Source organism: Gopherus flavomarginatus, chromosome 6 (genome assembly GCF_025201925.1).
Source record: "Gopherus flavomarginatus isolate rGopFla2 chromosome 6, rGopFla2.mat.asm, whole genome shotgun sequence".
Taxonomy (NCBI): Eukaryota; Metazoa; Chordata; order Testudines; family Testudinidae; genus Gopherus; species Gopherus flavomarginatus.
Genome location: NC_066622.1, coordinates 132,759,813 through 132,771,949, shown reverse-complemented (window position 1 = coordinate 132,771,949; position 12,137 = coordinate 132,759,813). Strand labels below are relative to the sequence as shown.

The following is a 12,137-nucleotide window of genomic DNA, read 5'->3' as shown; positions in this document are numbered from 1 at the left end:
ACACACAGAAATTACCAGGTTCGCTGTTCCCAAAGGGAACAAGACATACTTCAGCTTCTTTGATTCAGCTGAGTCACAATTTGGTTAATACCACAGCACTGAGATGTACAGTACACTCCCCATCAGGGGCGCCAGAACAGGGGGGCCTGGGTGAGTGACAGGGGAGAGGGGGTGGATAGGAGCGAGTGGGGGTGGGCCCTGCTCACTCACTCCTGTCACAGTGGGGCAGCAGGTGGCTTCCCCCATGGCCAGGGGTCTCTGCTCTATTCTCCAAAGCTCTGCATCATTTGAATCCTTTGGGACAAGGAAGGGATTCAGATAACACAAAGGTTTGGATAATAGGGTTTTGGGAAATCGGGAGTATCCTGTCTACTGTAAAAGGAGAATAAGTTTGTTCACAAAGAACAGAGATCTAAATGAGAACTGAGTGAGACTACTGGACACAGAATGGTTACGCAAAAAATGAACCATAAACCGAAATCCTAGGTCCACCTTTCTGAATGGTTTACGTGTCCTATTTAATAAAATAGATTTTCTTCCAAAGATTCAGTCTTTGACAGAAGTGCTGGTTTTCAGCCTAAGCCAGGATCCAAGTCTTCATGAATACCCAGACCTTTCAAGGGGTGTCCCACAGTATTGGATCCCCAAATGGCTCTCTCAAAACTCATTGTGTTGTCCGAATAGTCAGGAGGACCCCTGCTGTTCTTTGCCTGTCGAAGGATAGCTAGTGGTTTGAGCATTAGCCTGCTAAATCCAGGGTTGTGAGTTACATTCTTGAGGGGGTCATTTAGGGAACGGGGGTAAAAATCTGTCTGGGGATTGGTCCTGCTTTGAGCAGGGGTTGGACTAGATGACCTCCTGAGGTCCCTATGATGACTCCCCATCCCCCAGTCGACTCCTATTTCAATGGGGCTTCCATTGCTTTGGTTTATAATGCTTAATCTATATATGAACCTATGTAAGATATGTGAATATGCTTCCCTTTGTCTGGCAAAACCAGTTCTTCACCTCTGCTAGGGATTTAATACCTCAATAAAAACGATAAGGACATATTTTCCGTATATACACCTACTTTTTAAATATAATCAGTATATACACATTGATACCTTACAAAACACTGTTTATGGATGGCTGCCACAAAAGCAGTGTGTTAGCTGCAATGAGTTTGCCAGGCTTGATAGGAATTGCTGTTATAGGACAATGAACCGTTTCCCAGTTGGCACTAAGGGGTCCCTAGGGTCATAGTGACCTAAGAAGGCTTTCCCATTTCTGATTTCTTTGATTCTCTGTCAAGATAGTATTTGCTACATCAAACTGGGCAGTATTTTACTTGTAAGAAAGGACATGTGCAACCCATCTAAGTAGCTCTCAAGCAGTAGTTGCCAAGCTGAGGGTTGGTGGGGAGCCAGTCACAAGTGTGGCAATATCTTTTTGTTAGAGCTGGGCTCAAACTAAAAATTTTATCTATTGCTGGTGCTTACTGGCCTCTGTTGCCACAGTACCTGAGTACCTCACAATGTTTAATTTATCTTCCCAACACCTCCCTGAGGCTGGGCAGTTTTATTATCCCCATTTTACAAATGGGAAACAGAGGCACAGAGAAGCTAAGTAATTTGCACACACTCACACAGGAAGCGTATGGCAAGGATTGAACCTGGCTCTCCCAAATCCTATGCAAGTGCCCTACCACTGGGCCTTCCTTCTCTAGATGTCTGCTCCAGCCATTCAAAACCATAGCGCAGCTAATCTCCCATGGAAATCAACAACCAAACTCCCTTAAGCTGTATTTGAAAATACCAGTCTTGGTGGCTTGGGCACATTTCCACTTTTTAACAGGAAATAGTGTAAGTAAAAGCCAGTAGGGATTACCCTTCGCTTGGGTTACTATAAATTATTTTGCCACCAAAAAGAAAAAAAAAAAAAGAAAGAAAAACAGATTACCTTCTTAAAGCAACTCACCTTCCCTTCATTTGACACTCAATGCTGTGATACATGTTATTTACCTGTCTCCACGTGTTCCCAGCGTCTGATGAAACAAACATGCTGATGTCGTTGTCTGACAATTCGGTACCTATGTTACCTATAAGGAGAACATTATTCAGTGCAACAACATCTTAAGACAGAGGAAAGTGAGCTGCCTCAGTGGTGTAAATGATTTTTACCTTTTCCTAAGCAAAAGATTTCAGTGTTGGGGAGGGGGAAGAATTGTCATTTTAGTTTGGCAGGGAAACATAATTACAAGATCAAAGTCTAAATACTTCTATTTCCATGCACAGTGGAAATGCAATAGGTGGAATCTGAGGTATACAACACTTGGTGTACAATAGATAGTAACTGAATACTTCATACCAGAAGCCACGATGATGCTAGGGGCAGTATCTCGGCTGGCGATGTTTCCTGAAGTGTATGGGTTCTCGGAAACCTTTAGGTGAAGGTGCAGCGAACAATAGGGCTGGAGAGAAATTGGGGGAGGGAGGAAAAGACAAGTCATAAAGGGCATCCCATTCAGTCTCCCTTCCCAACGGGGATTTGTACATCAGAGTGATGGCCATGGAACATCAGAACAGAGGACTGGAAGGGGTCCCCTGCTATTGTGGACAATCCGTGAGAACCTAGCTTCCCTTACTCCTTTCCTGAAGTCTCCAAAAAAGCTCATTGCAAAATAGAAAAAAACACACCAAAAGCTGGAAGCAAACGGCACGCCAGCCCGAGGGACATGTGCCAGCCAGTCTGTGAACAACAGTGCAACAAGGTCTGATGACACCATTAGCACTGCTCTGTGAGCGAAGCACTGCAAGCTGCTACGTATTGACACGGGCAGTCTAATGAAAAGACAAACCCCAAACTGTCTCTCAAACCCTGGCAGTGACAACCTGGTTCTCTCTCCCACTCTTTTGATTCCTTTTATTTAAAGAGATCTCTTCCATGCCACAGTAACAAGGCAAAATTGTAAGGATAATAACAAAGAAGAGAATAATAGATGCCTCAGCTGCATAGTGCATGCATCTGCTGGAATTATTTATTATTATTATTATTATTATTATTTTAAAGAGCACAGAACATATATCCTGAGCCAAGGAGATTGCAGTCTCAGAGTCCAATCTTGCAAACAGATCCACACTCAAGATCCCTCGCTCCCATGACGTTTCCAGTTGGAGACAATGAGCCTCTATGAGCATGGATCTCTTTGGAGGATTTTACACAGGATGCAAAAAGCCAGCGCATCAAACCAAAGGGAATGAGAGTGCTGGATAAGGAAAGGGCAGAGGAGGGGTATAACAGCAAGAGAATCTGGGTGGTTTGGATGAGGGGAGAGAGAGTGTTCTGTGGACTGGAACTAGGGAAGAGCTCCATGCACATGGAAAAAGGCATGAAGATCTGAGGCTGGGAGAAGAACATAGGGGGCAGGGACTGGGTCTTCTATGTTTGCAGAGTGCCTGGCACACAGACAAACGAGAGAGGTGAGAGTGCATGAAGTCTTCACTGAAACTAACAGGAGCTGGAGTTGCTCAGGTCTTTTCTCAGGATTTGATCCAATGATAACACAACACTACCACAGAGTGCATGTAAGTACGATCTCTACCACGTGCATCTGCAAAGACTGGAGGAACCACCCAGACTATAAGTGGGAAACAAGCGTACACCCACCTCCTTCCAACACCCTTCAAGGAGTGGGAGGAAGATCATGTTTAACCAGAGAATGGGCACCATGCCCCAAAATGATTCATAGAAGTTAGACATGGATGAGACCAACAGTGAACACTAGAAAGGTTGTGGTTTACTGAGTGAAAGAAAATATCTGCAGTGCTGTACAGTAGCAAGCTATTGTCAAATGCCAACTTGCTAATGGTAAGCATTGTTTTAGGCCTTCCTTTGGCTCGTTCAGGATGGTCACTTGGAGCATAATATTGTCCCTGTCGTGGACACACTTCTGCCTCTCAGAGTTTGAAATGTGAGTCCCTCAATGCGGACGTCAACCAGCAAAGTCAGCAAGTACCACTCTCGCAAAGGCGAGCCCAGTGCCCGTGTGGGGAGGAGGGAGGTGAATTCTTCCTGATGTGATACAAAGGAAAAGGCCAGGGTGGCATGGGTGGGAGCATCGCTAGACAAGCAGAATATGCCAAACACCATAACCGCAGCTGACACCCTTTCTGGTCAGACTCCACAGCAATCCAGAGGAGGATTCTGGGGAGGGAACCCAGTTTGGCTAAGCAGAAAGACAGTCAGGGAAAAAAAGATTCTTCCTTTTATATTTCTATCCGTTCTGAAGGGCTAAAGCGGGAACATGTTTTTCAAACCAAAATAATTAATGTCTCCCTCTGGCATTTTGCAGACGGTAGCTAATGGAAGTAATTCACCCAATCCCCCACTCCAACAGAGATTAGCTCGCATCTTAGATTTCAGTCCTTTCAGATTGTGCTGCTTGAGGTTCCTTTTATCTTGTATCTGTATCACTTCATAGATACATACTGTATAGGTGTAAGCTCTGCTGATGGAAAGTCATATTATTACCATCATTATTACATAGATACAGGGTATATACAACAAGAGCCAGTGCAAGAGCTGACATGCCTTCTATCAAGTGCATAACCATTTATTCATCATAATGCAGTAATGCCTAGAGGCTCTGTCATAAACAGATAGCTAAGGGTTAATGTCTCTCACACCTGGAAAGAAGTAACCTGAAACACCTGACCAGAGGACCAATCAGGAAACAAGACTTTTTCAAATCTGGGTGGAGGGAAGTTTGTGTGTGGGTCCTTTGTTCTTGGTCTTGTATCTGTCCCTCTTGGTTATGGGAAGGATTTTTCTGTTTCCTGCTTTCTAATCTTCTGTTTCCAAGTTGTGAGTACAGAGATCATAAAACAATAGGGGTTATTGTTTTTTTCTTTTGTATTTACATGGTGTAGTTGCTGGTGTGTTTTGAATTGTATTCTTTTTGAATAAGGCTGTTTATTCATATTTCTTTTAAACAATTGACCCTGTATTTGTCACGTTAATAAAGAGAGACCATTTTTTATGTATTTTTTCTTTCTTTTTATATAAAGCTTTCTTTTTAAGACCTGTTGGAGTTTTTCTTTAGTGGGGAACTCCAGGGAATTGAGTCTGTGCTCACCAGGGAATTGGTGGGAGGAAGAAGTCAGGGGGAAATCTGTGTGTGTTAGATTTACTAGCCTGACTTTGCATACCCTCTGGGTGAAGAGGGAAGTACTTCTGTTTCCAGGACTGGAAATAGAGAGGGTGGAATCCCTCTGTTTAGATTCACGGAGCTTGCTTCTGTGTATCTCTCCAGGAACCCAGGGAGGAAACACCTGGAGGGGGAAAGGGAAATGGTTTATTTCCCTTTGTTGTGAGACTCAAGGGATTTGGGTCTTGGGGTCCCCAGGGAAGGTTTTTGGGGGGACCAGAGTGCCCCAAAACACTCTAATTTTTTGGGTGGTGGTGGTGGCAGCTTTACCAGGTCCAAGCTGGTAACTAAGCTTGGAGGTTTTCATGCTAACCCCCATATTTTGGACGCTAAGGTCCAAATCTGGGACTAGGTTATGACAGGCTCCAACTAAGACCAGAGCACCACCTAAACTCTGACCTTTCCTCTCCACCCACACAGCTAAAACTATTGCTCAGCTTCTCATCATCTTGCCTACTGCAACCTTCTCCTCCTCGGTTTTGACAAATGCATTCCTGCTCCATGTACATCCATGCAAAGGTGTCCTGGCTTGTCACTTTAATCCCCTCTTTGCTTCCCTCCACTGGCTCCCCCTTCCCCACTGCTTTAAACACCAGCTTCTGGTCTCCGCTTTAGGCCTATCCCTGCACAGCCAATCATCTCTCCTATAATCCTGAATCATCCTGCCCATGTTTCCTTCAGTCTGTCAGCCCTTCCTATAGCTCTCCGATTCCTCCATTACTTTGAAGATCCTGGTGCAAGACTGCTGCTCATTTCAAGTTTGGCTCTCTGGGGAGAAGGAGGAAAGGAGTGTAGGTGGAGTGGGGAAACATGGGGCTCCGTCCATTAGTTTCCCACCTCTTATGTGCCACAATTAAGGGCTGGCTACATGCTGTGGATAAAATAAGAACCTGCCTCGTTCTGTGCGCCAAACTCAAATCTCAACTTTTCTGAAGGCCTACAAAATCCACTTATTTTTCCTTATGTTTCATTTCCACTCCCCGCCCCCCCACCACAGTTCTTGCCAGTTTTGCAGAAACAGAAGTACTAAAACACAATCATAATAATAATAATAACAATTACCACCTAACTCTAATACAGCACTTTTCATCAGTAGATCTCAAAGTGCTTTGCAAAGGATGCCAGTATCATGAGCCCCATTCTTGGATGGGGAAACTGAAGCACAAAGAGGGGAAAGTGACATGTCCAGTAAGAGTTTTGTGTTGCTGTATGTATTTTTTAAAATATTTTTTCTCTTGAATAGAAGCAGCAAGTACTGAAAATCTTGCAGGAGAAATTGTTCTCATGAGATGCCCTGCTCAGTTCTGCACACCCAAGGGGCTCAGATAACCTTTGGAGAAGTACCTGCATTTTCTTGTGCTGATCCCCTTTGACCCTTGAGGAATGTCCCACCACCCTAGTAACCTTCTCTTAACATCTCAGTCATTTCTGTGCAAAAGTCCCACTGTCCTGTAAATAGGCTAGTAAATCCCTAGGGATCCTGTTGAGAAAGTACATACACCGCACCCCCCACTGCAAATGAGCTGGGCTAGTTCTGCAGGGGTACATAAAAAAAAAAATGAGGAGCATCATTACCACATGGGATTTGTGTTACAGGAGATGGGCCCAAACCAAAGCCCTGACCCATTATATTCATAACAGGCTGAGACAGAACCCTTGGCTCTAAATGCACTTTGGATCTGACATTAAGCACTTCCAGACAAACATGATGCACCTATCACAGGTATTTATTATATACTGTTGCCGTAGCACTTTGGGGCCCTGGTCAGGGATCGGAGCCCCACTGTGCTAGAGGCTGTACACACACACGGAGAAGATGGTCCCTGTCCCAAAGAGTTTACAATCAAAGCTGATGATAAGAGACAGCAAGTGGCTACAGCAAAGAGATAAGAACAGAAAGACCATTATGGAAAGTGCTTCCTGATCCTGACTGGCCCCCAACAGTAAGAGCTGTGGAGGTGTCCAGATTACTATCCCAATCTCTGTCTGGGCATGCTGATGGAGGTGAGACTATGATATTTATTTTGAAACAGTTGCAAAATTCCATAGAAACTCCTCTGAGTTCTGTTTTTCTAAGTTATATATATAACAGATTTTTATAATGTGTTGACTGCCCTAATTTCTGGCTACGTAACATAAATGAAAAACAAGCTACATACAATAATAAATTACCTACAATGGACACTACAAAGCCCCCGTTACCCTTTTAATTCTGCAGCCTGTGCCCATCTCTGGCGACTGGACTGCCCAATCTCCGGAAGACCCTTCCTGAAAACTCCACTGGTCCCCTGCTGGCATCTATAAATAGCTCGCTCACCCCACCTAGTGCGCAGAATTTCAACTGCACTGTGACAGAGTCCATATCTTCACCTGCTGCCTAAGAGGAGATCATCAGCTCTGCGGAAAGAAGCCTCATTATACAACGTTTCCTTCGTTAAAGACACATAAATAAATAAATAAAACAGCCAGCTCTTCCTATGATGTCTGGCTTCCCAAGCCTAGCATCACTGTGCCCTTGCAATGAAGATACCTGTCTGTGCCATACAGCATAGTCATGAAGAGCTGTCCTGTTTTTGTTTTTTTTTAAAGCCAGTATCATCTTTGTGTTGTTACCTGGGGGAAAGTTGTTGTTGTTTTTTAAATCAGCACTTACTAGGAGGCAATGAACAGGGTTTCCTCTCAGATCAGTGTCTGGAGCCTGTAGCAAGCGCCAGTCTCTTCCTTTGTTGTAAGTGATGAAAGTTTTCACTTGGCTGTCAATCTTCTTGTTAGCCAAGAACATTCCCTTTATCCCTGCTACCTAGGAAAAATTGACATGGCTGAAAAAAATATATCAATTGGACTTCGACCTTTGGTGTGCATCTGTCAAACCCAGCAGGGACTCAGTCACAGCATCCGTGTGATGGAGTCAAGGGGGAGAATTGCCAATGGGTATTAAAAGGAGGAACGTTATGGGCTTTGTTGGAATAACACAGAGAAACGCTGCAGATGGGAGAGAAAGCTAGTGCTTTCGAGGGAGCGTGGAAACCTGAAATGATGTAGGTAACACTCAGTACAAGGTGACAACCCCTCTCTTTGGTCAGAGGAAATACACAAGGAACAGTCACTCATTTCTCTCTGCTGAGTTAACCAGAGCAACTGCTCCCTTGCAAACAAAATTATAATAATTAATACTTCGCATTTCTACAGTGCCCTACACCCAAGGATCTCAAAATGCTTCATTAATCACTGGCATGTTAACCTTAGAATCCCCTGAGTATATTTTTATCCCAATTTTGCATGTGGAGGAAACTGAGGCACAAAGCAGTTACAGTGACTTGCCCAAGGTTGTGCTAGAGTCAGAAATAAGAACCCGATCTTCTGACCCCCTGTCCAATATTTTATCCACAAGGCTATGCTCCCATACCCCAAATCCCATGGGGGTTGTGAAAAGATGCTACGTGCTTTGTTAAAAGGTGGATTAAATCTAGAGTCCTGTGAGAATCAAGCAGGAAAATATCTTCGTTTTGCCCAATGCACCTTGCAAAACATTGCTGGGTTGCTCAACACACTGAAAATCAATAGTGCAATATCCACTGTAGCTTGAAAGCGAGTCTGTTAGGCTGTTGCTTTATAAACAATGAGAACTATGATGGGATTGGAGAGGAGAGGGAACCTTTTATCTGCCATCGGGCTGGTTCAAGTATCCCCTTCACCCCTGCTCTGGTGGCAGGGAAGTGAAGGGATACACCATGTCAGCTGTCAAGGCCATTTTATTCACAGTGGTTATTACTTAATTGGCACCAAACTGCAAACTCCTGCAGCAGAATCAAGGGCTGTTTTGACCTCTACTTATTTCACGACGAGCTTGGAGGAGAAGTTCCACAAAGGGAGGCTGGAGAGTAGCAAGACACGTAGGAGAAGTTATGCGGTACCTGACGGTGAGGGTACTGGCTTCCCTCCATGCCTCTCCTAGAGGCCCCATCCTTTCCAGAGAAGCCACCTCCCGCTCTCTGCATAAGATTCACCTGCCATATATGCTGATCTTTCCCATGCCGATTCCATTAATTTCCACCATGCATTCCCCCCTTCCCCCTGTGATACACAAACTGGTTGCCCTGCTGCAGACAACCTCCGAGCACGTGGTCCCAGCCGACTTTTGAGACACCTGGTCTCACATTCAGGCTTCCCCTGCCACGATGGAGCTTGCCCCTTCCAGTCCCACAATAATATTGCATCATGTGACTCCTCCACCATTCCTGAGGCACCTACTTTTCCCTTAGGCTCTCCTGCTCTGGGACATCCCAGCTTCACATAGACCTTTCTCTGTCCTGGGAGACAGAGGGGTAGCCCCTCCACAGAGGATCAGAGGTGGAGGTGACCTATTCTGGTCTCATCCCTCCCATGATGTATAAGAACTGTGGTCCTCAATCAGACCCTGGTCTTCAGTCCTTCTCCCATCTCATGAAGAAGAGAGATGAATCGATGGGGTGGTGGCCTTTCCTGGGCTCACCTTGACCCCAACACCTGCGCTGAGAAGATCGGCACCTTCCCCTGCCCAATGACTTGCTGAGAGGGGAGGGCCCTGCTTCCTTTTTGACTTCTCCCCAAAGAAAGGAACCTTCCACACTCAGTTCTCCGTCCATTGGAGCAGGGGCCTAGCAGCAGGGGAGAACTCACTGGGCCCAATCCTCCTCCCCACTCATAGAGAAGAGAAGAACTGGCAAGCTCTTATTTCTCTCTGCTCAAAGACAGCATTATGATTTGTGAGACTTCAAGCAAAAACAGGGCCTCAAAGTAGAGTTGCCAGCCCCCCAGGATTGTTCTGGAGTCTTCAGGAATCAAAGATTAATTTTCCCAATAAAGATGATGTCATGTGATGAAACCTCTAGGAATATATCCAGGCAAAATTGGCAACCATACCTTGAAGTGTTGGTAGATGGGAAATCGGTCCTTGAGTTACCTCCTCCTGGTCTTGTTGCTGAAGGAAGGAATGGGGTGGAAAGGGACCTAGAGTTTGCATTGGAGTGCAAGGCCTCCAAAATATCAGGGCTGCTAGCACCCCTTTCTGTTTGTGCATAAGGCCAGCCTTCCCTTTGGAACAGGGTCTAGCCCCTTTACTCACATCCAGTAATGTCTTGTGCCATAAACTGTCCCATCTATTTCAGGGGCACTACTTATGGAGTGAGGTACTACTCAGTGTGAGTAAAGGAGGCAGAGTCTCACCCTTTGTGACATGTGAGCCTCACACAGGGCCAGAATCTGTTGCACTTGCTGACAATGAGTAGCACCATACTCTGCTAATCATCCCACTTCATGGGGGGTCCGATGATTACTCACACCGAACAACACTGTACTCCTCAGGTGGTGCCACTGAATTCAGTTGGGACTGCTTGGGGTTGAGGCCTACCGCCTCAACGGTATTTCGTCGCCTAGCTCCCATTTATTTCAAGGGGGATTAGATGACTAAATATCTTTGAGGACCTGAGCCTAAGGTCCTGCTCACCAGGAATAAGGAGATCAAAATATCATCCTTATAATGGAGCCAAACTAACTAGAAAATTAATATTTGCTATAAATATAGCCAGGATAATACATTTTTAAAAATGTAATCCTTACATCTGACGTAAGGATTTTGCCCCCAGGTTATTTCTGGTTTCCCCCAGGTTATTTCTGGTTTCTTTGAAGAAATGGAAAGATACCAAAATAGAAAAGGAGTCTACCTGTGTCACTGTGTAAATAGCGATGACTGAGACTGTAACAATAGCTTTGCTTCTGCTATCACAGCCAGGGCCAATAACTCCATTTGTATTTTCCTTTGTTGTTCTCTCAAAATGGTTGTACTATAGTCCCTGTGAGATGTTGGCCATAAATGATTAAGAAGCATTTTATATATATCAGGTGATAAATGTGTTCTGAAGTCCCATGAATTTCTCTTTTATGATTCCAGTCTTGGGCTGGGACTCTGAGTCTTTTCCAAAGCAAGCAAAGCATCAATTGTATTGTCATTTTTAGATGGGTTTATCTTGGGAAAGACCTCACTGACTATATATGCACCCACAGCAGGGAGACACACGCATTGTGTACATGTACAACACTGTATATATCTCCACTGCATACACCCCCACAGCAAAGACAGATACACACAAGACTGCATGAAAGAGACACACTGCTTCCATGCCCACACCAGATGCATCGACACTTGAAAGACACAAACACACACTGTACCAAACAGACAAACTCTGTGCACCATGCAGACCAATATACACTGTGCACACACCACACACAGTCTACATATTCAGGCATGCCAAAAAGATACCTGCACTACACATACCATTTACACACTGCTTACACACTCACATCAGGCAGACACACACTGTGCACATCTCAAACTGACAGGCACAAACATATTTCACATACCCTACCCGATCACAGATACTGCATATGATTCACACACACAAGGCAAATACAACACCCACCCACTTCCGCAAGCTATGCACATACTACACATTATGGGTGCTTCTACATGCTGCATATTAGACAACATACGTCACACTGGAGACACACTACAGGCATCCCCCCCACCACGCAAATACTGCAGATTGACACACGCTACACTGGGCACCATTAAAAACCAACACACTATTTGGTTTTAAGGTTTTCATTTTTTTTTTTTAACCAGTAGGTCACTTATTATGACGTTGAGCAGCTATTTACGAAGGGGCGGATTGTAACCCTACTACCCAGCCTGAGTTGGGACAGTGTGTAGCTGCAGTGTTCCAGAAACAGTGGATCTTCACTGGTCCCTGTCTCTCCCTTGCTCTAGGAGGAAAATAACCCCTGCTATCCCTTCGCTGGTGCAGATTTCTTCCCTCGCTGCGCCGAACCCAATATCCTCACTGGCTGCACTGGGGCTGGAGTAAGGTTCCATCTACTCTCCTCTCAGCACATCCCCACTTCACATGTGCAG

At 45.0% G+C, this 12,137-nt stretch overlaps 1 protein-coding gene across 5 annotated transcripts in view; it reads right to left on the bottom strand.

Annotated features, from left to right (window-relative positions):
• Positions 1-12,137, bottom strand: part of LOC127053391 (VPS10 domain-containing receptor SorCS1-like) — a 481,836-nt gene that overhangs the window by 122,204 nt on the left and 347,495 nt on the right. For all 5 annotated transcript variants that reach the window (XR_007775021.1, XR_007775022.1, XM_050957982.1 and 2 more), the window contains 3 exons: positions 7,842-7,988; positions 2,350-2,452; positions 2,004-2,080 (listed from right to left, as the gene is read on the bottom strand). Coding sequence is in view for 3 of the 5 variants with exons in the window: in XM_050957982.1 (XP_050813939.1) it covers positions 2,004-2,080; positions 2,350-2,452; positions 7,842-7,988 (327 nt within the window). In the remaining 2 variants the exon portion in view is untranslated. The remainder of the gene's footprint in view (positions 1-2,003; positions 2,081-2,349; positions 2,453-7,841; positions 7,989-12,137) is intronic.